The sequence below is a fragment of the Gorilla gorilla genome, chromosome 1 (genome assembly GCF_029281585.2).
Source record: "Gorilla gorilla gorilla isolate KB3781 chromosome 1, NHGRI_mGorGor1-v2.1_pri, whole genome shotgun sequence".
In the NCBI taxonomy this organism is placed as follows: domain Eukaryota; kingdom Metazoa; phylum Chordata; class Mammalia; order Primates; family Hominidae; genus Gorilla; species Gorilla gorilla.
Genome location: NC_073224.2, coordinates 139,524,779 through 139,550,895, shown reverse-complemented (window position 1 = coordinate 139,550,895; position 26,117 = coordinate 139,524,779). Strand labels below are relative to the sequence as shown.

General features: G+C 38.9%; 1 protein-coding gene across 9 annotated transcripts in view; it reads left to right on the top strand.

Moving 5' to 3' along the window:
* Positions 1 to 26,117, top strand: part of CDC14A (cell division cycle 14A) — a 176,562-nt gene that overhangs the window by 18,697 nt on the left and 131,748 nt on the right. For all 9 annotated transcript variants that reach the window (XM_019035893.4, XM_019035939.4, XM_055353124.2 and 6 more), the window contains one exon: positions 14,212 to 14,287. In XM_019035893.4, the coding sequence (XP_018891438.4) occupies positions 14,212 to 14,287 (76 nt within the window). The remainder of the gene's footprint in view (positions 1 to 14,211; positions 14,288 to 26,117) is intronic.

The following is a 26,117-nucleotide window of genomic DNA, read 5'->3' as shown; positions in this document are numbered from 1 at the left end:
TTGTGTATCTGGATATGTGGCATTTCAGTGAGACAGCTTCTACAGAGAATTGGAAAATTACATTCTGAAATATCAAAGTTTTATAATTTGAATAATTTACGGAAACCTTTCTAAAATGAATATACATTTCTGCCTTCTTAAAGAATTTACTGGCCAGGCATAGTGGCTCACGCTTCTAATTCCACGCTTTGGGAGGCCAAGGTGGGCAGATTGCTCGAGCAACATGCTGAAACCCTGTCTCTACAAAAAATACAAAAATTAGCCAGGCATGTGCCACATGGCTGTAGTCCCAGCTACTCTGGAGGCTGAGGTGGGAGGATCACTTGAGCTTAGGAGGTCGAGGCTTCAGTGAACCATGAGCATGCCACGGCACTCAGCCTAGGTGGCAGATCAAGACCCTGTCACAAAAAAAAAAAAAATTATTGATCACAATTTACTTTTTTTCTGTCATACACAGACTTCATCATTATGGATGATCATCTTTTTTTTTTAAATTTTTTATTTTTGAGATGGAGTCTCGCTCTGTTGCCAGGCTGGAGTGCAGTGGCCCGATGTCGGCTCACTGCAACCTCTGCCTCCCAGGTTCAAGCGATTCTCTTGCCTCAGACTCCTGAGTAGCTGGGACTACAGGTGCATGCCACCACACCCAGCTAATTTTTGTATTTTTTTTTTTAATAGAGACAGGGTTTCACCATGTTGGCCAGGATGGTCTCAATCTCTTGACCTCGTGATCCGCCCGCCTCGGCCTCCCAAAGTGCTGGGATTACAGGCGTGAGCCATTGCCCCCGGCCCTGTGATCCTCACCACAAATTTTAGAGTAATTATTTTCCTTTTGAGAGCCTCAGCCACTTTATGAAATCTGAGGGTTAGTCTTTTATGTATGGGGGAATCGCTCATCATTCTGTTTTCTAACAAAGCTTTGCATATACTGTCTGTATAGCTCTCCTGCCTTCAGTACTAGCCATTGAATAATGGAGTTAATTTACGCTGCTTGAGAATATTTCTGTGGGAGTGAATTTTAATTTTCCCAGTGCATTCCTGAAGAAGTCTCCTTTTGTTTTCATTAATCTGAGTCTCTAAGGGAGTTTTTATTAACTGACTTTCTCTAACGAGGGGAGTTAGAATTACAGACCCTGATACTGGAAGGTTTCTTGATACCATCTGGTCTGTTGTTTGGCTTTAAGGCAAAGTGAAAGCACTCACCCATTTTACAGAAACAGCAGCTGACACCTGACCTGACCAGTATTTACCTCGGGTTAAGAAGGTAATAAGTGGAGAATGGTTCCTCACCCTCTGGTGTTGTAAACCTGAACTTTCTTAGAAATCTAGACAATGCATCAAGGGACAGGATTGATAGTTGATATTGGGGTTCTCTCCTTCCTTTATGATCTCAACAAATGTCAGACTTTTTGCAGACAAGTAAGTAATAAAGATGTCAAGTTTCCTAATACATGTAGCTGCTTTGTAGTCTGTGGGTTTGCTTTCTGGCTGTGCAGAAAACAGTGAATTTCATGGAAAAAGTTGTGTTCTTTTCCTTCTGCAAAGAGGAGACACTCTGAGGGAAATGTTTTCTGTACCCAGACCCAATGCACTGAGAGGACAGATAGAACAGAGAACATCAAATAGGGCAAGTAGACCTTGAGAAACATTTGAACAGTTGAATGGGTTTGTCCAATAAGGATAACTAGAGTCATAGACTCTGTAGAGTCTATATAACGGCTAGAACTGTGATATATGATATTACATAAGAGCTGGAAAGAACTTTAGGAGTCATCTAATTCAGTGGCTTCATTTGATAGATGAGGACGTGGAGTCCCAGAGAGGCTACGACACCAGATTAGGGACACTGAGTGACCAAATTGGGACTGGAACCTTTTGGCACCCAGTGATCTTTAGTTCTACATCAGACTGCTGTGTGCGTGGGAAGCTTGTTAGATGTGCAGCCACTCTTCCCCAAGAAGTTGGCATCAGTGTGACTGTGGGTGGTTATGCTAAAGGGCTTGAGCAAAAACTCAGACTAGTGCCCTCATCTGAGGTTGGTATTTGTTATGCAGTTAGGACCTTTTTAAAATGTGATCATTATGAGTTCAGCCATAATAATCACGTCTCATACAGAAACTTTATCATCTGACTGGAGGGGTGCGGATAGTATTCTAGTGATAGGGAAACTATTAGGTAATGTGTGGCCCAGAGGCATTGCTGATCAATTTCAACAAAATTTTACACACACACACACACACACACACACACACACACACACACACACACGGTCTCATTGTGTTTTGGAGGATACTGCTATTTTAGCATTTGTCACATTGTAATAATGTCTTTACCTGTCTTCTCAGTAGATAGTGAGCTCCTTGTGGGTAGGGACTGGTGACCAATAGGCTTTTGGTAACTATTTGAGTGAGCAAGTGAATGAAGAGACAAAAAACGTCAGCAGTGCTGGTAAAACATTGAAAGGTTGGCATGCCTTATAACGATCTTATAGAATTTATTCATCCTGTTTTTAAAGCAGTTAATTTTTTTTGTATTGCAAGTACTCTGTGATGAATATGCTAACTTGTAATGCCTTGCTCAGAATAGGTAGTCATAAATTTTGTTGAATGAATGAGTACTTCTTGGAATGTAGCTTATCTTTTTGCTGAGGTGTTGGGAATTTTCACATGAAGCTTCTAATGTGTAGAATAAGGTATAACAATACTTCAAACAACGATTCCTCTGGGAATTGACTCACTTAAATTATAGTTTATTAGAAAAACCGAAGACAAAATAATGGTACATCATAAACTTCATAAATCTGTGAGAAGAGATGCACATGTTGAGTATGACAGCAAGGCTTTTAGGCCCAGCTTCTATGTCCCTTCAAATTTGTAGGACCTGCACCTGTGGGGTGGTGGGTGATCCTACCCTTGTGAATGTTTGCTCTGATCCTTGGGCTCCTGTTTCTTTGTTCTCCCGGTAAGGAGATGAACCTCCTTCCTCCTCCACTTGCAGGACTCCAAATGCTCCAATTCTTTTAGTTTCTTTCCTGTCAAAACAGAAAAGGGTTTGATTTTAGCTATTTACACTTACTGAATAAAAAGATGGATGGACCGATTTTCCCTTAATAGTTCATGAGTTTCATTGTAGGCATTGACCCATAATTTGCCAACCTTCTTAGAAGAAATCTGCAAATAGGTGGAGAGAATCATTCGTTCATTTGTTAATTCATTTGGAGATGAACCCATGGATACTCTGAAATAATAAAATGTCCGTGTTTTTCCCTGGCCACATGAGACCTAAAGACTACTCCCCTCTGCCAAGACAAAGTGGGGACCCTTGCTTGGCTGTGGCTCTGGAGGCCTTTTCCTAGGAAACGCCAGAGTGGAGAAGACTCTGTCCATTGTCATTAACTTCAAGTTTAGGAGTGCACTCAACCCTCAGATTTCTGAATAGTCTCTGAAGTGCTTATTTCTACCGTCTCCTCCCTTTTCACTATCCCCAGGTTGATGACCTTCCATTTCTCCTCTTCCACCCTGCTTTTGTTCCAAGCCGCCCAAATAAATATTTTTTACTTTCTAGCACATTTGATTATTTTCATCGATTATCAATTAATTTTTATTTTGAATTTCCCTCTAGCTAATAGTATGTATTATAAGTATGTTTTCATTTTTCCCTCAACTCTGGTGAAGAAGGTTCTTACAAAGGAGCATGTTGTTGGAAGATGTCTTCTTTATTCACAGTATTTCATTATACCAAAGTTGGTGATAACCCAGCATGGTGTGAACAACTATCAGCAATTTTTCAATGGTCTTGACATTTAAAAATATATTTATTAATAGTAAGCTAGAAAACTATATGTGTAAGACTATATTATTTTAAATACATAAATAGTCTTACAAGTGTAAGTATTGTATCAAATGACCTTAAGATAAGATAGAGCTTGTTGGCTTTATATTTGTGACAATTCTGACTTTTGAAGACTTGTTCAAAATTGCTCTTGGTTGTGCAAAACTTTTGACTGAATTTTTTTAGTGTAACTTGAAGCTCATCCGTCTTTTTGTGGGATATAAAGGCTGGCCCACTGAGCTTCAACATACTGTGGGGTGGGAAGTCCTCTGGGTTAGGATTGCTTATTTTTTTTTCTACCTTTAACCTGAGGCTCTTGCCGAAAAAGAGGCATAACTTCTTCATTGTTGCTATCTTTGGATAGCAGCCTAGTCTTAAAACAGCCTGTCTTTTTGAGAGACAGTGAAGGAGGGTGGGAACTAGATCCTCACCTATTTTTCCATTCTCTCATGTTCCAAGTCCCAACTGGCTTTTTGGAAATATGACCCTCTTGAACAAAACAGGATAAAAATTACCAGGGCCTATTCTCACTGTTGGGAAATAATTGGGCCTTTGTAGGGAAAGGATATTGTCTTCAAACATTTTATCTATACTTCGTTTATGGTACTTGGTAGTTTCTTTTATCTTTTATAGTTATTTTGATATGTCTTTTCATCTTGATCAGTATTGTCCATCAGTGCAGAACATTGTTGAATTCTGTAGCCATTAGCTACATGTGGCTTTTGAACACATTTGAAATAATTGAAGAATTTTTAATTTGTTTCACCTTAGTTAATTTAAATTTAAATAGCCATGACTAGTGGCTACCATGTTAGAGAGTACAGATCAACTTAAGGATAATGTTTGTATTTGATTTACTTTCTCCTGTGTTATTGTAGTATACCAATTTTATTTCCTGGTGTTTGGTGAAATAGGTTCATATGTGAACCATATTGCTTTCAAAAGTACATGTGGCTAAGCCAATCTGACTGTTAGAAATTGTACATCTTTGAATTTGAGTTTGAAGTTGGATTGTAATGGTTAGTATGAAACTGGAATTTGATGACTTGAATTCTTTTTTAAAAAATTACAACTTTTATTTTAGATTCAGGGGTATATGTGCAGGTTTGTATACAAGCATATTTTGTGATGCTAAGGTTTGGGGTATAAATGATCCTGTCACCCAGGTAGTGAGCATAGTTCCCAATAGTTAGTTTTCCAACACTTTACTCCCTTCTTCCCTCCCCACTTCAGTAGTCCTTCATGTCTATTGTTGCCATCTTTTTGTCCGTGAGTAGTCAATTGTGTAGTTCCCACTTATAAATGAGAACATGCGGTATTTGGTTTTCTATTCCTGCATTAATTCTTTTAGGATAATAGCCTCCAGCTTCATCCATGTTGCTGCGAAGATAGAACGATTTATTTTCTTTTGGATATATACCCAGTAATGGGATTGCTGGGTTGAATGGTAGTTCTGTTTTAAGTTTTTTTGAGAAATCTCCAAACTGCTTTTCACAGTGGCTGGACTAATTTAGATTCCCGCCGCCAACAGTGTGAATCTGTTGTTTTTTGACATTTTGTTTTATTTTTTTTGAGATGGAGTCTCGCTCTGTCGCCAGGCTGGAGTGCAGTGGCGCAATCTCGGCTCACTGCAACCTCCGCCTCCTGGGTTCGAGCAATTCTCCTGCCTCTGCCTCCTGGGTTCAAGTGATTCTCCTGCCTCATCCTCCAAGGTAGCTGTGACTACAGGCATGTGCCACCACGCCCAGCTAATTTTTGTATTTTTAGTAGAGATGGGGTTTCACCATGTTGGCCAGGATGGTCTTGATCTCTTGACCTCGTGATCCGCCCACCTTGGCCTCCCCAAGTGCTGGAATTACAGGCATGAGCCACTGCCTAGCCTTGACTTTTTAATAGTAGCCATTCTGACTGGTGTGAGATGGTGTCTCATTATGGTTTTGATTGGTGTTTCTCTGATGATTAGTGATGTTGATCATTTTTCATATGTTAGGTGCTTGTATTTCTTCTTTTGAGAAGTGTCTGTTCATGTCTTTTGCTCATTTTTTAATGGGGTTATTTTTCTCTTGTTCAACTGTTAAATTCCTATGGATTCTAGATATTAGACCTTTGTCAGATACATAGTTTGCGAATATTTTTCCCCTTCTGTATGTTGTCTGTTTACTCTGTTGATAGTTTATTTTGCTGTTCAGAAGCTCTTTAGTTTAATTAGGTCCCACTTGTCAATGTTTGCTTTTTGAGGACTTAGTCATAAATTCTTTCCTGAGGCCGATATTTAGAATGGTGTTTCCTAGGTTTTCTTCTAAAAAAATTTTTTTTTTTTTTTTGAGACACCTAAGTTGGAGTGCTGTGGCATAATCATGGCTCACTGCAGCCTTGACCTTCTGGGCTCAAGTAATCCTCCTGCCTCAGCCTCCCAAGTAGCTAGGACTATAGATGTATGCCACCACACCTGGCTAATTAAAAAAAAATTTTTTTTTTTTGGAGACAGGGTCTCATTTTGTCACCCAGGCTGGAGTGTAGTGGCACCATCAGAAATCACTGCAGCCTCGACCTCCCGGGCTCAAGCAATTCTCCTGCCTCAGCCTCCGAAGTACCTGGGACTACAGGCATGCACTACCACACCCAGCTAATTTTTGTAATTTTTAGGAGATGGGGTTTTGCTATGTTGCCCAGGCCGGTCTTGAACTCCTGGGGGTCAAGCGATCGGCCTGCCTTAGCCTCTCAAAGTGTTGGGATTACAGGCGTGAGCCACTGCACCCAGCCTAAAGTTGTGTTTTTTTGTAGAGATGGAGTCTCCCTTTGTTGCTCAGGCTAGTCTCAAACTCCTGAGCTCAAGCAATCCTCCCACTTTGGCCTCCCAAAGTGCTATTTCATAAGCATGAGCCACGGCTCCTGGCCTCTTCTGGGATATTTAGTTTGAGATCTTACATTTAAATCTTTAATCTATCTTGAGTTAATTTTTGTATACGGTGATAGATAGGAGACCAGTTTCATTCTTTTGCATTTGGCTAGCCAGCTATCCCAGCACCATTTATTGAATAGGAAGTCCTTTCCCTAATGCTATTTCTGTTGATTTTGTTGAAGATCAGATGGCTGTAGGTGTACAGGTTTATTTCAGGGTTCTCTATAATGTTCCATTGTTCTATGTGTCTGTTTTTGTACCAGTACCATGCTGTTTTGGTTATTATAGCCTTAGAGTAGAGTTTTAATTTGGGTAATGCGATGCCTCTGGCTTTGTTCTTTTTGCTTATTGCTTTGACTATTTGGCCTTATTTTGGTTCCATATGAATTTTAGAATAGTTTTTTTTCTAATTCTGTGAAAAATGATATTGGTAGTGTAATAGGAATAGTGTTGAAACTGTAGATTGCTTTGGGCAATATAGTGATTTTATCCATATTGTTTCTTCCAATCCATGAGCATGTAATGTTTTTTCATTTGTGTTGTCTGTGATTTCTTTTAGCAGTGTTTTGTAGTTCTCCTTGTAGAGATCTTTCATCTTGGTTAGATGTATTCCTAGGTATTTTAGTTCTTTTGAGGCTATTGTAACTGGGATTACATTTTTTATTTGGCTCTTAGCTTGAATATTGTTGGTGTATGGAAATGCTACTGATTTTTGTACATGAATTTTGTATCCTGAAACCTTATTGAAGTTGTTTATCAGTTCCAGGAGCCTTTTGGCAGAGTCATTAGGATTTTCTAGGTATATCATTATATCATCAGTGGAAAGAGATAGTTTGACTTATTTTCCTATTTGAGGGCCTTTTATTTTTTCTTTGGTTGCTTGCTCTGGCTAGGACTTCTAGTACTGTGTTAAATAGGAGTGGCAAGAGTGGGCATCTTTGTCTTGTTTCAGCTCCTAAAGGGAATGCTTCCAGCTTTTGTTCATTCAGTATGATGTTGGTTGTGGGTTTGTCATAGATGGCTCTTATTATTTTGGGGTATGTTCCTTTGATGCCCAGTTTGTTAAGGATTTTTACCATGAACGGATGTTGGATTTTATCAGAAGCTTTTTTTGTGTCTTTGAGATGATCACATTTTTAAAAAATGTTTAATTTTGTTAATGTGGTGTGTCACATTTATTGGTTTGCATATACTGACCCAACCTTGCATTCCAGGAATGAAGCCTACTTCATCGTGATGCATAAACTTTTTGAGGTGCTGCTGGATTTGTTTTTTTGAGGATTTTTATGGATAACTTGAATCATTTTTGCTTTCCCAAAATTTATTCAAAGTGAGTTTAAAAAGCTGAAATAACCATAGCTAAAAATTCCAAATTTAACTTCAGATTCTACCAGTGTCAATATTCATATACAAGTAGAAAAAAAACAAGGTATATTAGTCAAAAGTGTTGCTTCCATTAACCCAAGGATAAGAAAATCTCTTATTTAGAAAAAAGGTTACCTTGGCCGGGCGCGGTGGCTCACGCCTGTAATCCCAGCACTTTGGGAGGCCGAGGCGGGCGGATCACGAGGTCAGGAGATCGAGACCATCCTGGCTAACACGGTGAAACCCCGTCTCTAATAAAAATACAAAAAAAAATTAGCCGGGCGTGGTAGTGGGCGCCTGTAGTCCCAGCTACTCGGGAGGCTGAGGCAGGAGAATGGCGTGAACCCGGGAGGTGGAACTTGCAGTGAGCAGAGATCGCGCCACTGCACTCCAGCCTGGGCGACAAAGCAAGACTCCATCTCAAAAAAAAAAAAAAAAAAAAAAAAAAAAAAAAGAAAAAAGATTACCTTAATCAATACTGGTAGGTGCATATTTATACACAGGCATACTGTGGAGATATTGCAGGTTTGGTTCTAGACCACCACAATAAAGCAAATACTGCAATAAAGCAAGTCACAGTTTTTTTGGTTTCTCAGTACATATAAAAGCTATGTTTATACTATACTGTGGTCTATTAAGTGTGTAATAGCATTGTGTCTAAGAAAGCAATGTATATACCTTAACTAAAAATACTTTATTGCTGAAAAATGCTAATGATCATCTGAGCCTTTAGCAAGTTGTAATCTTCTTGCTGGTGGAGGGCCCTGCCCCAGTGTGATGGCTGCTGACTGCTCAGGGTGGTGGTTGCTGAAGGTTGGGGTGGCTGTGGCAATTTCTTAAAATAAGACAGCAGTGAAATTTGCCATATTGATTCACTCTTCCTTTCATGAAAGATTTCTCTGTAGCATGAGATGCTATTTGATAGCATTTTACTTAGAGTTTTCAAAATAGGAGTTAATCCTCTCAAACCCTGGGGCTACTTTATCAACTAAGTATGTGTAACATTCTAATTTTTTTGTTGTCATTTCAATAATATTCACAGCATCTTCAAAAGGAGTAAATTCCATCTGAAGAACCCAGTTTCTTTGCTCATTCATGAGCAAAAGGTGTGAGCATGATAAAGTTGAATGAGAAGCAACTCCTCATTCAAGTTTTATCATGAGAATTTAGCAATTAGGCTCTACTTCTAATTTTAGTTCTCTTGCCATTTCCACCACATCTGCAGTTACTTCCATCACTGACGTCTTAAACCCCTCAATAGTTTTCATGAGGGTTGGAATCAACATCTTTCAAACTCCTGTGAATGTTAATATGTTGACGTCCTCCCATAAATCTTAAAGCTTATGAACCAACCTCTGCTAACTTCATACTTTTATTCTGCAGCTTCCTCACCTCTCTTAGCCTTCATAGAATTGAAGAGAATTAGGGCCTTGCTTTGGATGAGGCTTTGGCTTAAGGGAATGTTGTGGCTGGTTTCATCTTCTATCCAGATCACTAAAACTTTCTCCATATCAGCAATAAAGCTATTTTGTTTTTGTATCATTCATATGTTCACTGGAGTAGCACTATTAATTTCCTTCAAGAACTTTTCTTTTGCATTCACAGTTGGCTGTTTGGAGCAAGAGGCCTAGCTTTTGGCCTATCTTGGCTTTCGATACACCTTCTTCACTAAGCTTAATCATTTCTACCTTTTGATTTAAAGTGAACCATGTGTGACTTTTGCTTTTACTTGAACACTGAGAGGCCATGATAGGGTTATTAATTGGCCTGATTTCAATATTGTTGTGTCTCAGGGAATAGGGAAGTCCAAGGAGAGGGAGAGAGATGGGGGAATGGCTAGTTGGTGAAGCAGTCAGAACACATATGACATTTATCAATTAAGTTTGCTATCTTATTTGGGTACAGTTTGTGGAGACCCAAAACAATTACAGTAGTAATATCAAAGATCACTGACCATCATAACAGATACAATAATAATGAAAATTTAAAATATTGTGAGAGTTACCAAAATGTGAAACAGAGACATGAAGTGAGCACATGCTGTTGGAGAAATGGAACTGATAGACTTGCCTGATGCAGGGTTGCCACGGTTCTTCAATTTTAAAAAAATGCACTATCTGTGAGCATGATAAAGTGAAGTACAATAAAATGAGATATGCCTATACTCTTCATTTTGGTTCTTCTGAGTTAGTTTTTGTTGACTTGTCTTGGACTGGTCAGTAAGGGGACTATAGGTATAGTTCATTTTGGATTCGTGGGTATTTTGTTTACATTTACAATACAACACCACACTGGGAAGTTAAGAAATGAGTCTAGAACTTTTATTTCAAATTACTGCTGCTTTCTTTCTTTTTTTTCTATTATTATTATACTTTAAGTTTTAGGGTACATGTGCACAATGTGCAGGTTAGTTACATATGTATAAATGTGCCATGCTGGTGTGCTGCACCCATTAACTCGTCATTTAGCATTAGGTATATCTCCTAATGCTATCCCTCCTACCTCCCCCCACCCCACAACAGTCCCCAGATTGTGATGTTCCCCTTCCTGTGTCCATGTATTCTCATTGTTCAATTCCCACCTATGAGTGAGAATATGCGGTGTTTGGTTTTTTGTTCTTGCGATAGTTTACTGAGAATGATGATTTCCAATTTCATCCATGTCCCTACAAAGGACATGAACTCATCATTTTTTATGACTGCATAGTATTCCATGGTGTATATGTGCCACATTTTCTTAATCCAGTCTATCATTATTGGACATTTGGGCTGGTTCCAAGTCTTTGCTATTGTGAATAGAGCCGCAATAAACATACGTGTGCATGTGTCTTTATAGCAGCATGATTTATAATTCTTTGGGTATATACCCAGTAATGGGATGGCTGGGTCAAATGGTATTTCTAGTTCCAGATCCCTGAGGAATCGCCACACTGACTTCCACAATGGTTGAACTAGTTTACAGTCCCACCAACAGTGTAAAAGTGTTCCTATTTCTCCACATCCTCTCCAGCACCTGTTGTTTCCTGGCTTTTTAGTGATCGCCATTCTAACTGGTGTGAGATGGTATCTCATTGTGGTTTTGATTTGCATTTCTCTGATGCATCTCTGTGTTCTTCTCATGAAGCCTGTGTAAAGGGACAGCTAAATTTGGTGCCACCTGTAATATAAATTTCAAAATATTACCAACCTGCCTAATAGGGATAAAATATACAAATTCAGCATTCTTTATTTATCTTAGGCAAGTGGCTATTGGCAGATTTTATGTAATGTAATGACATAGTTATGATAGTGTCATTTGGGTCGCAGCAAAAAAATTAAATGACTAATTCAAAGGTCTTTTGGGGATGGATTTTGGAAATATGTTGGTATTTAGTAAATTTGTGGTCTAGACTAAATTGAACTTAAAGCATTAATGAACAAACTATTTCATAATGAATACTCGTTTCTGCTTTTGTATTACGTGTAGGACATTCTTCTAATCATAAGTATATGATACAGTCCCTGACAGAGAGACTTACATTGTAGTTGATTAAGTAGAATCAATACTTAAAATAATTTGCAATATTTAGTAGTATATGTAGTAGACTAAAAGAATGACTCAGACGGTAAGTTTTGAAAACTTTGAGAGAAAGGTGTTCCCTAGGATGATTGGAAAGGCTTCATGGAGAAGGTGGGATTTGCACTGGACTTTGAGCAAGGTAGAGTGTAGCAGAAAGAAAAAGGAGGACACTCTAGACAAGGAAACCGATGTGAGTGGAGGCTTAGATAAAGAATACATATAGAATATTTGGGAATAAGGAATGGACATCTTTGTTGGAATGCAGATTTCCTATGGGACCTCTCAGGAGATAAGGTCAGCCTGGAAGCTAGGGGAATGTTGTGTAAGGCTTTGATTGCTGGGCCAAGGAATTATTCTAAAGGCAGTAAGAAACCATTAAACATTTTTGAATAGTGGGAGGATATGTGAGAACTGAGACTTTATGAAGACTAATATCTTTCTTGGAATACAGGATGATTGGGAAGGGGAGAGAGATTTTAAAAAGTACAGGCATTTCTCAAAAGAAGACATGTATGCAGCCAACAGACACATGAAAAAATGCTCATCATCACTGGCCATCAGAGAAATGCAAATCCAAACCACAATCAGATACCATTTCACACTAGTTAGAATGGCGATCATTAAAAAGTCAGGAAACAACAGGTGCTGGAGAGGATGTGGAGAAATAGGAACACTTTTACCCTGTTGGTAGGACTGTAAACTAGTTCAACCATTGTGGAAGACAGTGTGGCGATTCCTCAAGGATCTAGGACTAGAAATACCATTTGACCCAGCCATCCCATTACTGGGTATATACCCAAAGAATTATAAATCATGCTGCTATAAAGACACATGCACACGTATGTTTATTGCGGCTCTATTCACAATAGCAAAGACTTGGAACCAACCCAAATGCCCAGCAATGATAGACTGGATTAAGAAAATGTGGCACATATACACCATGGAATACTATGCAGCCATAAAAAAGGATGAGTTCATGTCCTTTGTAGGGACCTGGATAAAGCTGGAAACCATCATTCTGAGCAAACTGTCGCAAGGACAAAAAATCAAACACCGCATATTCTCACTCATAGGTGGGAACTGAACAATGAGAACACTTGGACATGGGAAGGGGAACATCACACACCAGGGCCTGTCATGGGGTGGGGGGAGGGGGGAGGGATAGCATTGGGAGATATACCTAATGTAAATGCTGAGTTAATAGGTGCAACACACCAACATGGCACGTGTATACATATGTAGCAAATGTGCACATTGTGCACATGTACCCTAGAACTTAAAGTGTGTGTGTGTATATATATATATATATAAAGTACAGGTGTGAGATGAAAAGGATCTGGACTTCTGTTGGCAAAATACGAAGAGAAAGGGAAGGGATGAATTATAGTAGTAGCTTGTTTGATATATCAGAATTAAATATTTATTTGTTGGCCTATTGTGATTGAGAGATTTAATGCCTGAGTGACTGGGAGAAGCAAAGTGTTTTTTTGTCTGGAGGGATGATGTGAAGGAAAGATGGGTTGAGTTTTAGATATTTTGAGTTCCAGGTGACGGAAGGGCCTGTAGATGGTGGACCCAGCAGGTAGCCGAGATGGAGAAGACTGACACTGGCTCTCAAGTGGAAGAGACATCACTTTTCCATAGGGTCATCAGTTAAATTCGTGATGTTGGCTAAGAGAGAAGATTTACAGATTGATGACTGTATCCTGGAGATGTTAGGGGATGAAGAGAGGGGGAGGAGCCAGTGTGTCTTATAATACAGAAAGTTCATGGAGAACGAAAACTGAAAAAATACCACTGGATTTAAGATACTTGAGAATTGTGAGCTATGTTTGAGAGGAATAGTTGGAATCCAAAGTACACAAGTAAGTTTATGACTAAAATATATGATAAAGAAATAAAAGCAAGTAGTACAGGCCATGTACTTGTTATATTCCTGTTGGTTCTTTCTTTGCCTGCTCTTTAGTGTGTTTACTTAAATGGTCTGGCAGGCAGATCAAAGGAGGTGGAACTTAAAACTGTCCAATTAGTTCTGTTTTTTTTTTTGTTTGTTTGTTTTGTTTTTTGAGATGGAGTTTCACTCTCGTTGCCCAGGCTGGAGTGCAGTGGTGCGATCTCTGGCTCACCGCAACCTCCACTTCCTGGGTTCAAGTGATTCTCCTGCCTCAGCCTCCCGAGTAGCTGGGATTATAGGCAAGCACCACACTGCTTGGCTAATTTTGTATTTTTAGTAGGGATGGGGTTTCTCCATGTTGGTCAGGCTGGTCTCGAACACCTGACCTCAGGCAGTCTGCCTGCCCCGGCCTCCCAAAGTGCTGGGATTACAGGCATGAGCCACCGTGCCCGGCCACTAGTTCCCTATTAAGAGACTAGTTAGAGTAACTAGAGGGCATTAGGACAAAACCATTAGTTATTTGGATTATACCATGGATCAGATTAGTTATAAGATAATTGAAATTTGATTGTAAATTTAATGAAATTAAAGATGAACATTGATGTTACTGAAAATTATACTTTGACTAAATACTACATTTTTTGTTTTTCTTGTATCTTAGTTTCTATGCAGATTTTGGACCGCTGAACTTGGCAATGGTGTACAGATATTGCTGCAAACTAAACAAGAAACTAAAAGTGAGTATTGTAGTGATATTTATAATTTGGAATTAAAACATTTGAACCATAGGATCTGCTCAGTGGGGTTGGTGTGCACAAAACATTTAGTCAGGTGATCTTGATCTCTGGAAATTTATGTGAGTAGTTCACCTAGAATTTGAAAGTGATCCTCCTGATTATACCACAAAGGACATGTTAACCTCTTTCAGTTTTCAGAATGAATTGCAATATGAGCTGAATGAAGTCACTGGAATAGTGATCTAAGAAAGAAAGCACAAATCCTTTTAGGCTGTTGTTAATGAGTCTCTATCAAATTCCCTCCTAGGATAATTTTTCTGAAACCTTCAGATATGCCTGTAGACCCTGTTTCCAAGTGATGAACAGGGCTTATCATGGCTGGAGCTGTGCGCATAACATTTTCTGTTTGGTCAAGATTGAAATTTTTTGCATGTTTCTTAAATGTTCTGTGTAGTTAACAGCCAAGTGAGATTGATGAACCAGCAGCAACAGAGAATGGAATTTACCTGAGATGGTAGAATTCTGGTCATACATTTAGTATTCATCTACAGTTTTGATTTCACATGGGTATCTGGTTTCATTTTCTGTACTTTTATGTGGATTTTGGCATGTGGCTTTTTTTTTTCTTCAAGCATATGAGGAAACTCGTCTATATACCTAGTTTTAGTAAACTTTTTTTATCACACAGAAAGCAATATTTATCTCCTTGTCTTCCAGTTTCTAAATGAAGATCTTAACTATTTCAGTTTGAAAGACAAAATGCTATACAGAGGACTCTTAAGGATAAATACTAAATTATATTGCTCAGATATTGCTCTTTCTGCTGGGTAAAATGTTACTGATGTTACATAGTAGAATGCCTTGGACATATTAACTGTTCTGTGATTATTTTTTGATTTGATTGGTTTTTAATGAACTTAGGTATAAAAAGCAGTCTGATAGAGAATTTCCTGTAGAATATGTTCATAGTATCCTTATGAATTTACAAATTTTTGCCATTGATTTCAAAGTGAGAGGTGGACATGGAATTATACCAAAAAGAATCAATAATCATATAACATATTAGGTTGGTGCAAAAGCAATTGTGGTTTTTACAATTACTTTTAATGTTAAAAACCACAATTACTTTTGAACCAACATAATAAAATCTGTTTTACTCAACTTTTGTAGGAATTAACTTACAAAGTTGTCTGACTTGAAAAGATACATGTAAATTCCTTTAATTAAGCCAGATCTGTTTTTCAGAAAAGAAGCCAGTATTTTAGAAAGTAAAATAGAGGTTTTTGCAATCACCTAGGAAGTAAATAATATCCTTTTTATATAAAATGAACTTTTAATGGCTGAGTAAACAAGAAAAGGATAATTAATAAATAATGGAAGTCTATTTTTTTCTTTTGAAGACCAAGGAATTTCTTTGCTGTCTTGATTAGTCATTAGTATGTAGTTGGTATGAATTGGGTATTATAATTAATCTGGGAACCGAGTACTATCTAGGGTAGCCAAAGAGAAAGGAGTCATTATCAGGAAAGTAAAATCACTGGTCTGACTCAGTGTTCTACTTATAGCAGTTGCAGAAGAGTAGATGGGTTGAGTTGAGAGTATTTTTTCTACCATTTTCTACACTGAACAGTATGGTAAGTATATGTATGTAAACTTGTTTCTATTTGCTTTCATTTATAATGCTGTGTTTCAACATTATTAATAAAGTTTAAACACTCTCCTTGGTTCATTTTAGTGGTAAGGTAATCTGTTGGTTGTCTGGAATGACATATGTAGCTTTAGGACAATTAATGGGCACTGCATTACTTGCTGAATGATTGAATTTTAAAAACCCAAATGTTGATAAGTCATGAGTTATCTCAATGAAGCATACTACATAGAATCTCTAATTAGGAGAAAAAGATTTACTGTACCAATCCAAAGTTGGAATTGCTTCAGTTTTGTGGAATCTTAGTTTCTTCATCTGTAAAATAGGAATTACAGAACTGTCACAGGGTGGTGGTTAGTATTATATTAGAAAACATGTGCCTTAGTCTGTTTTGCATTGCTATAAAGGAATACCAGAGGCTAGGTAATTTATAAAGAAAAGAGTTTTATATGGCTCATGGTTCCACAGGCTGTACATGAATTGTGGCACCAACATCTGCTTCTGGTGAGTCCCTCAGGAAGCTTTCACTCAAGGCAGAAGATGAAGGGGAACAGTCATGTCATATGGCAAGAGAGGGAGCAAGGGAGAGGGGAGGGAGGTGCCACACTCCTTTTAACAACCAAATCTTGGGGGAACTAAGAGTGAAAACCCACTCAATCCCCTCAGAATGGCACCGAGCAGTTCATGAGGGATCTGCCCCCATGACCCAAGGCCCCACCTCTTAACACTGGGGATCACGTGAGATTTGGAGAGGACAAATATCCAAACTATATCAATATGTAAAAGCTTTGTACATTTTAAAGTCCTATACATAATAAAGTTACCAATGTAACATTTGTGAATTCTGGTAGGGAATATAATAAAGACAGTTCTTCTACAAAATCGATGAACACCTGTTTCTCAGCCTTAAAGCTGTTGTTTCTATATGGGAAAGCTGTCCAATATAATTTTAGGCATCTAAATGACCATTTAGTCAAGACTCAGAAAGGGAGGCCTGGGAAAGGTGTGTGACTTGCCCAGTGCAGCAGGCAAAGTCAGGGCTAGATTTCATGGCTCTTGACCACATTTTTCCTGTTCTTCTTTCCACCTTCAGTAGGAACCATAGCCTCTGGTTTACAGTCATCCTTTGTTCACTCTTAGCATTGCCCCAGCTACCTGACCTTGTTGTCCCACGCTGACTTTGAGGCTCCTCTGCCTCTTTCATTCCAGTAAGTGTTAGGGCCATTCTGTCTGCTTCACTTCCACGAACCCAGACTCCAGATTCTCCCCCTTGGAAAATGCCTTTGTTACTCACTTTGCACATTCTGTCCCTCTCACACTACTGGGATTGCTAGACCTTCAGTCTCCCTGTTCTCTCAGTCCACTGGCACCCTGCTGATGTCTCTTGCCTGCAGCCCATGGTCACTTACTTCAGTAAGGTCTTGGGTACTTTGCTTTCTTGTCTTTCTGCCTTGCCAGCTCTCACCCTTGTTGTCTTCCCAGTGGATGATTTCATGCATTAATTTACTGGGAAGCAGCAGTACCCTTGCCACTCCCAGCCTTGCACTTTACTCTACCATACCAGCTGTTCCATGCATTTGCTCATGAAGACCAGTCTGACTGGGATGCCCTTACCCTCTGGCTTGATAGCTCTTCATTCTTTAATACCTTGTCCAGCCACCACCCTTTAGGAAGCATCTTCTTGTCCTTTTGGACTGGATTGACAGTGCCTCCCTTGTTTTCTCATCATTCTCTGTGCAGATCTGTATCGTTGATGAATTGTAATTACCTGTTTGCACCTGTCATTCTCACTAGACTATGAGCTTCTAGAGGGTGGAAGGTGGAGGATGTCATGTATCTTTGTGTTCTCAGTGCCTAGTGCAGGGACGACAGACACACAGAGACTTCTTTTGACTTTGTCATGATCCCCTTCATTTGCAGATCCCCCTTTCTCCTTTTGCTTCCAGAGGTTTCAGAAGAAGAGCCTGCCTCCGTCCTTCCTGTGCGCTGATTTCTTAACCCTTTGTTATCTAACTTTTTCCTTCCCTACTCTACCGAAACTGCTCTAATAACGTCTTAAATGCTGAATCTGATGGCACTTGCTGTATCCTCAAACTCCTTTACTTCTCTGAGTAATTTCGCACTGTGTTAACCAGTAACTTCGTCTTAGGATTCTTCTCTTGTGTGATTTCCCAGTTCTTTTAGGCACATTTCATTTTTCAGTTTGGAAATTTTTATTCCTTCCAAGAAAGCTTGTATGATTTTTCTTCCTCATTCTGTGCTTTATATAGATAGGTAATATTTTGCTGTACATTTTATTCCAATCCCAAATTTCTCATTTTTGAAATGAGAAGATGTTTTTTTCCAGTTGATGATTTGAGGTGGTGATTTATTGCTATTTTTGTGTTTCTGTGTCCATATGCATTCTATTCCCAATGTCCTTATTTTAATTACGTCAATCAGAAAGGAAAATTATCCCATCAAACATATGCTTAGATTAAAATCCAAACATAAAATGCATCATCACCAATAAAAAACCTGCTGCTTATTTAAACTGTACTTTAAAAAATTGTCAGTACTAGGAATTAGGCAGTAATAGGTTGCTGTTTGGTCTTTCCCCTAGGATAGGGGAAGCAATCAAAAGAGGGAAGATGCACTGAAGTGAGAACAATTTGTTAAACTGTGTATGTTATTTAATGTTAAATGTCATCAATGATTGATAGCCTTGAGCTGGAATTATTATTCTGGTAATTCAAGGGATCCATAAACCCTTGAAATTATATGTACAATTTTGTATGTATTTACATTTTTCTTCTGGGAGGATTCATGGCTTTTTTTCAGGTTCTCAGAGGGATCCTTGACACAGACATGCTAAGAACACTGGGCTAAAGTCTTCTGAAAAAGAAGACTTTACTAACAAAAGACAAAGTTGTGGTATTTTGAAAAAACTGAATACCTTCCTCTATTCTTTTTTTTTTTTTTGAGGGGGGTCTCACTGCGTCACCTGGGCTGGAGTGCCATGGTGCAGTCATAGCTCACTGCAGCCTCAAACTCCTGGGCTTTGATGATTCTCCCACTTCAGTCAACTGACTAATTGGAAATACAGGTGCACACTTCTGCACCCCACCCAGCTAACTTTTTTTTTTTTTTTTTTTTTTTTTAAGTTTTTATAGAGGCAGGGACACACTATGTTGATCAGGCTGGTCTTGAACTTCTGGGCTTAAGCTAGCTTCCCACCTGAGCCTCCCAAAGTGGTGGGATTACAGGCATGAGCCACTGTGCTTGGCCATCAATACAGTTTTAATTATTGATTTCATTTTCCTCTGAGAAAAATAAAACCTGAGCTTGGAGAAAAAAAAAGTCTCTGAAAAAAGGGGACATTTTCTAGGGCAGTGGTTTTTCTTTTTTTTAATACCTGCTGTTATGAATCAACAGGATAATTACAGTGATCTTGAGGACTATTTTAAAAAAGGATTAAAGGAATATTCACAGAAATGTAATTTTAAATTTACAACACATCCCACATAGCCCTTTCAGGGTAAAAGGGGAAGTGGGTGGGTATCATGAAACCAACCATTATATTGAAGCATTGGAAGTACCTGGCAGATGGTGGGGCTTAGGGAATGTCCTTGTTGCTGAATGAATCAGTGCCATAATCCTATCCTGTAAACCAGGCACCTGCCACCCTATCAGGGGGTTATATACACCAGAACTCTTTTGATGTAATGACTAGACCACCCTATTATAACTACAAAAACATGTTGAGATTTCTTCATGTGGTTCTCTTCTGTTGCTGGCTCATAGGTTTGTGGGGAAGAAAAGCAAGCTACATTCTGGAGATAGTTCATGTAGTTTAAAGAGGTTCTAGGAGGGGCTCCAAAGCAATGTCAACTCCCATAGGAGCGAGCATATACCGAGTTTGCAAGGCAAGAACCCCTTATGCCTGTTAGGAATCCTCAGGCAGGAAGAACCCCGTTTATAAAGAATCCCACGTGCCTTCAATTATTGATTATTAACACGATGAAATCATCTTCATGAGCAACTTTTCTCTGACATTTTGACTTCTGCTTTAATCAAATGTGCCATTTCATTAATGAAATATATTGGGTTTGAAACAAAGTGGGCCACACAGAGACACCTTTTTCTTTTTAAAGAAATGATTCAATCTATTTCATCTTGGCACTAAATAAAAACATAAACCATATTTTGTTTTGTACAGCCAAAGAACATTTTCCAGAGTATTCCTTTCCTGAGAAAGTTGGAGGTAAAACTTGTAAAGGTCATGGCTGCTCACAGGAAGACCTGCTCATTTTATCGCTTTTGCAGTGAGATGACCACTGATTGCTATGGAGATGCTGATTGCTGCGGCCATTACTGGGCTAGCCTAGCCACCTGTAAGAGAATGATGCCTTGGTCATTGCGGTCCCTGTGCTGTGATCTCCTTAATATGACCATGATCATTGACAGAACTTGCATGTTTAGGAGGTGCATGGGCTCTATTTTTATTAAAGAGCATATTATCCAGGCTGCATTAATGTCTTCCTTAGCTCAGTCAGACTGATTCATACAGCTTAATTAAATACAGCATTCTAACCAAATAACTTGAAGATTTTACTTTTCTGTGTTTCTTTAAATTGACCTTTAACTCTTTTTTTTTTTTGGCTTTGGCTTTGAGCCTAATTGCATCACCTTTTGTTATTGAATGGTTAAGCAGTTTGTGCTCTCCTGACTGAAGCTGAACAAGTGCATGATTTGTGTTTGTTGCCATAATCCAAGTGTAGCCTGAGCTATTTGTTATTTGTGCAGCTTGTCATCATTTTTTTCTCTCTCCAAGTTGCTGTGGCTTGTGTTTTACAAGGAGTGATCCCACTAGAATATAACCTTTCACATAGCTTTTCTTTCCAAGATAGAAAATGTCTGGGGTCAATACCCTTATCTTAATTTGTATTGTTCTATCATAGCAGTCATTGTACTTTGGTTTATAAGTACCATTAAGTATTTATGATATACACTTATGATTTACATAACAGGGGCAAAACTTTGACTCTCAGGTAAGCAATACAGAAATTTCTGTAGGTTTGATTATGTTAATTGATAGTCAATACTAAATTCCACCTTTTATCTACTATTTTTTTGCCTTGTTAAATGAAACACTTACTGTACCTGTAATTAGTATCATTTTATTGGTCCTTGTGTGCTGTAAATGCATCCTATACAGTTATTCTCCTCTGTTTGTAATAAGCCTTGGCCAATATTTTGCATTAAATATTCATTAGCCTTTGAGGTTAGAGAGTGGGTTTCTTCTCCCCTTGTCACTGCATTGCTCAGCAAAGTGTTTGACACACAACAGCTACTCAATTCATGCTGATGGAACCCATAGAACCTTCTTCAGCCGCAGTATCCTGGCACCCAGATTTAGCAAATTGGTCACCTGTGGCCTGCATTCTGTCCACAGACATGTTTTCTTGAGCTTAAACACTGTTTAAAAAATTTTAATTCATAGTCAACATCTGCAGTTTATGAAAGCTTCAATTTTGGCTTCTTTTAAATATTGCAATATCTGACCATTCTGCACCCAGATTCCCTCACAAGAGCAGTAGGTTGGAGCTTACTGCGCTTTGGATAGGGAATGCTTTTCTTATTTACCAGCTGCCCCACTTCAGATTCTTGGCACCTGAGAACATCTGAATTTGGAACTTCTGGAATAATGACATTTAAGGCAGCTTAATTACGGAATCATTAAAGGGACTTGTTCCTAAGGTGTTATCACCTGGAATGCATGAATTTACAAATTGTAATAAGGTTTGCTGAGGAATCTGGGGAAATGTGTTTTTTGTAAAATGCTTTTAAAAGGCTTATTGCATGATTTAGAATTCCTTTTTAAGAGAATGTAGAGTTCTTTCGGGACTACTTGACCAGATGGACAGTGTTTTAGCTTCATATAAAAGATTCCCAGGGGTGGGACCAGTTACATGTTTATGTAGTGCTTCTCTAAAATTTAGCCATATCTTAGAGTAGTGGATTTCAGTGTGTGGTGTCTGGACCAACAGTGTCAGCATTACTGGAAAACCTGTTAGAAATGTAAATTCTCAGGCCCTACTGAATCAGAAATTCTGGAGGTGAGACCCAGCAATCTGTGTTTTAATAAGCCCTGCAGGTGATTCTGAACCAATCTGTTAAGAGAATGAAATATAATACAATAATAATATAATGTGGTTTAGAGTTAGATTTAGTTATTTCTGAAAAGTCTTAGTACTATTGACCAATTCAACCTGAGAATTATTTAAATTCTGAAGCATGAAACTTGTTATGGCCTCATAATTAAGATTTACACGAATTATCAGGCTCTGTGAGAAAGTTTTGGATTGATCCTGCTTACTACTCTTGCTGTGTAAATGTTCGTCAAAGGCCCTCTCTGACTCTGGGCTTATGTTCTCCTTGTAAAACACAGTGTGCTCATTATATTTTAGCCTTGCCCAGGACCCCTAGTCTGGGAGACATTATGTGTCTGATTAAACTGGACCCCTCTGGTGCCATTCCTATTGCTTTGGATAATGGTGGAATGTCACAAGTGAGCAATAAATGCGAGCTGTTGTTGCGGTTGTTATAGAGGGCTGGCTATTTCCACTTCAGTTTAGAAAGTTCAGAAGGGTATTTGCTTTGTAATCCCCGCACTTTGAGAGGTCGGGGTGAGCAGATCACTTGAGGTCAGGAGTTCAAGACGAGCCTGGCCAACATGGTGAAACCCCATCTCTACTAAAAATACAAAAATTAGCCAGGCATGGTGACACCTGCCTGTAGTCCCAGCTACTCAGGAGGCTGAGGCATGAGAATTGCTTGAACCTGGGAAGTGGAGGTTGCAGTGAGCCAAGAACATGCCACTGTATTCCAGCCTGGGAGACAGAGTGAGAGAGTATTTAAAAAAAAAAAAAAAAGAAGAGTATTTCTTCCAGTTTCAAGATAGAAATGTAAAACATAAGGTGGATAGTGGCTGGCTGCAGATTGTGATTTGTAATGGGTCATGTGCTGTGCTGCTACAGAGCTGGCAAATAGTCCAGAGGTCTCAGTATTCTTTCTGTGACCCTCTCTATTTTATATTTACACTGTATTTATTGGAATTGACCAATTTTAAACTTCACTTTGCTATGGCATACAGTGTTTTTGTAACCTGTGAGCTTCTTGTGTAAAGCAGAAAATAATCTGTAATAGAGCAGGTAGCTCATTGAAAGCCTGTGGCTATGGTGTAACCTTGCAAGTATTCTCCTTGAAGGGCCCACTCATCATATTTGCTTTGTAATCCCTGCACTTTGGGAGGCTGGGGTGAGCAGATCACTTGAGGTCAGGAGTTCAAGACCAGCCTAGCCAACATAGTGAAACCCCATCTCTACTAAAAATACAAAAATTAGCCAGGCGTGGTGACACCTTCCTGTGGTCCCAGCTACAGAGGAGACAGACCAGAGTAAGGAAGAGGCCACTGTCCAATTTAGAGGCATGATATTCTCCTGATATTAGGGCAGAATCTGAGAAAACATTGACTGGGCTCATACATAGAGTCCTGTCCTATTGTCTCCAAACTGTGACTTTGTCTGCATGGTAAAGTTCTTCCATGAAAGATCTCAAAAGAGAAGTTAATGTTCCATAGAAGGTACTTCAATCATCAATGTCTCCACTGGGTGTTAGTATTGCTTCTTCTAGGGTGCTTTGATTATGTAATAGTATTTTTTAAGTGGGGGACATGCTTAAAATTTGAGAGGAAAAAACATTAAAGAGTTTTTTTTTTTTTTAAATCAGCCCACTCATATAAAACATCAGCTAAACAATTGAAAAAATATTTTGTTACCCCTCAAATTTTTATTCCAATACCAAAGTATCTTCTCTGTTGAACAGCATCACTGGTATAAAACTGTGGGCCAGGATGACCATAAGAGGGAGGCCCAGTTGTGAAAAGGAAGGACATTAGCACAAGGCCTAATTTTGAGATTAGCAAATTTGAGATTAATTAGAAAGTTAATTAGGAAATTAGGACAAGGTCTAATTTTGAGATTAGTAGATTTTTCTCTGCTCTCATTAACTTTGAATTCGTTTTGATTCCTCGAGTGAGAGAACTCACCTCTCAGTGATTTGACCTCGGAGATGCTGGCCAAGCTTCGCTAAGCAGGAAATCATTTCTTGGCTGGTGTGCTTTTGAAACTTAACCGAGGAAACTGAATTCCAAAAATACCTAAGCAAAGTAAATGCTAGCAGCTTTAAACATTTTCCTAAAAATCAGGCAGAAAGCTCTAACGAAAAGTCAGTTATGTTTGCTTCCTGTGGGGAGTTTCTCATAGGAAATATTTTAAAATAAAGTTTCTAGGAAGATTTTGTGAAGATCATTCTCTATCTGATGTAATTTATGAAAGCTTATAAAGTTTAAGCATTCTTCTAAAATCTTTAAAGTGTTAATTTGTATTATATTTACTTAAATAATATTTATAGCTATACAGTGAAAAGAAAGTCTTCCTCAGAGTTCGGTCCTTTAGTTTTATGGTTCATGTTCCAGGATAAGTCTCTGTATTCTATATACTTTAGAATGCGAGAGAGAAAAAACAAAACCAAGTAAACACAAAAGATTCTACTCCCCCCAACCCCCTCCAAAAAAACCCAAGGAAGAAATAAGCATCAGTGATGAAAGAACAGCACTATAACTTGTCCCTTTCAGCAAGTAGATTTGTAAAATAAACACAGTTTCACATTATTAACCAATAGCAGTAGTTTGTCATAAAACCTAAATTCTTAGTAGAAAAGAGCATCAAAAATGATAATCCAGACTTGAAGATAGACTGTTGATATTTTCTTCCCCACAGGTATTTTAGGGAATTAGGAAATGTAAATAGGGAGAGGCTGGGAGCCATAAGAGCGTCGAGTCCCTATGCTCAGTCTGACTCATGTTTATTGAGAGCCTGGCCTGTGTAAGGCAGTATTTAGATATTTGCAATTCAGAGATGATAGGAGATGCTTAGGTCTGAAGAGCCTTTATTTCCTTTTTGGTAAATCAAACATAACTTATTGATGGGGAACAAATAAGTGGCAAAACCAACCAACCACCCAACAGACAATGAGACAATGAAGTAAAACAGAAAAAGGAAATGTTCAGGCAGTCAGTAGTTCCAAATTGAGAAAGCAAGGAATCAAGTGTCAGCACCATTGGTTGTAACCTTTACATCCCTAGGTAACTTCAATGCATCAACTCAACTGAGCTGAATTAAATGCAGTGCCTTTGTTCTCTCTTTATTTCATATGAGTATTTGTATAAACCTGTCAGGAAATAAGGGCATTGGCAATAAGATACTTTCTTTGAGTCAGATACTAATTTTTTTTGTTTGATTTTTGTTTGTTTGTTTTTGAGACAAATTCTTGTTCCGTTGCCCAGGCTGTACTGCTGTGGTGTGATCATGGCTCACTGCAGCCTCCATCTCCTGAGCTTAAGTGATACTCCTATCCAGTCTTTTTGTAGAGATGAGGTCTTACTATGTTGCCTGGGCTAGTCTCAAATTCCCAGCCCTAAGTGATTCTCCTGCTTTGGCCTCTCAAAGTGTTGGAATTACAGGCATGAGCCACCACACCTGGCCTTACATACTAATTTTTAAAAGTTTAATAAAAAGGGCACTACTGGCTGCATGTTGTGGCTCATGCCTGTAATCTCAGCACTTTGGGAGGCCAAGGCAGGTGGGTCACTTAAGCCCAGGAGTTCGAGACCAGCCTGGACAACATGGTAAGACCTCACCTCTACGAAAAATACAAATATTAGCCAGGCATGGTGGCATGTGCCTGTGGTCCCAGCTACTCAGGAGGCCGAGGTGAGAGGATCGATTGAGGCTGGGAGGTCAAGGCTGCAGTGAGCCAAGATCATGCCACTGCGCTCCAGCCTGGGTGCTGGGTGACAGAGCAAGACCCTGTCTCAAAAAGAAAAAAAAAAGGTAAAAGATAAAAGGGTACAGCCATTTTCAGATAATGTGATTCTAGGAGTTCGAGACCAGCCTGGCCAACATGATGAAACTCCGTCTCTACTAAAAATACAAAAATTAGCCGGGCGTGGTGATGGGTGCTTGTAGTCCCAGCTGCATGGGAGGCAAGAGAATGGCTTGAACCTGGGAGGCGGAGGTTGCAGTGAGCCGAGGTTGTGCCACTGCACTCCAGCCTGGGTGACAAAGCGAGAATCTGTCT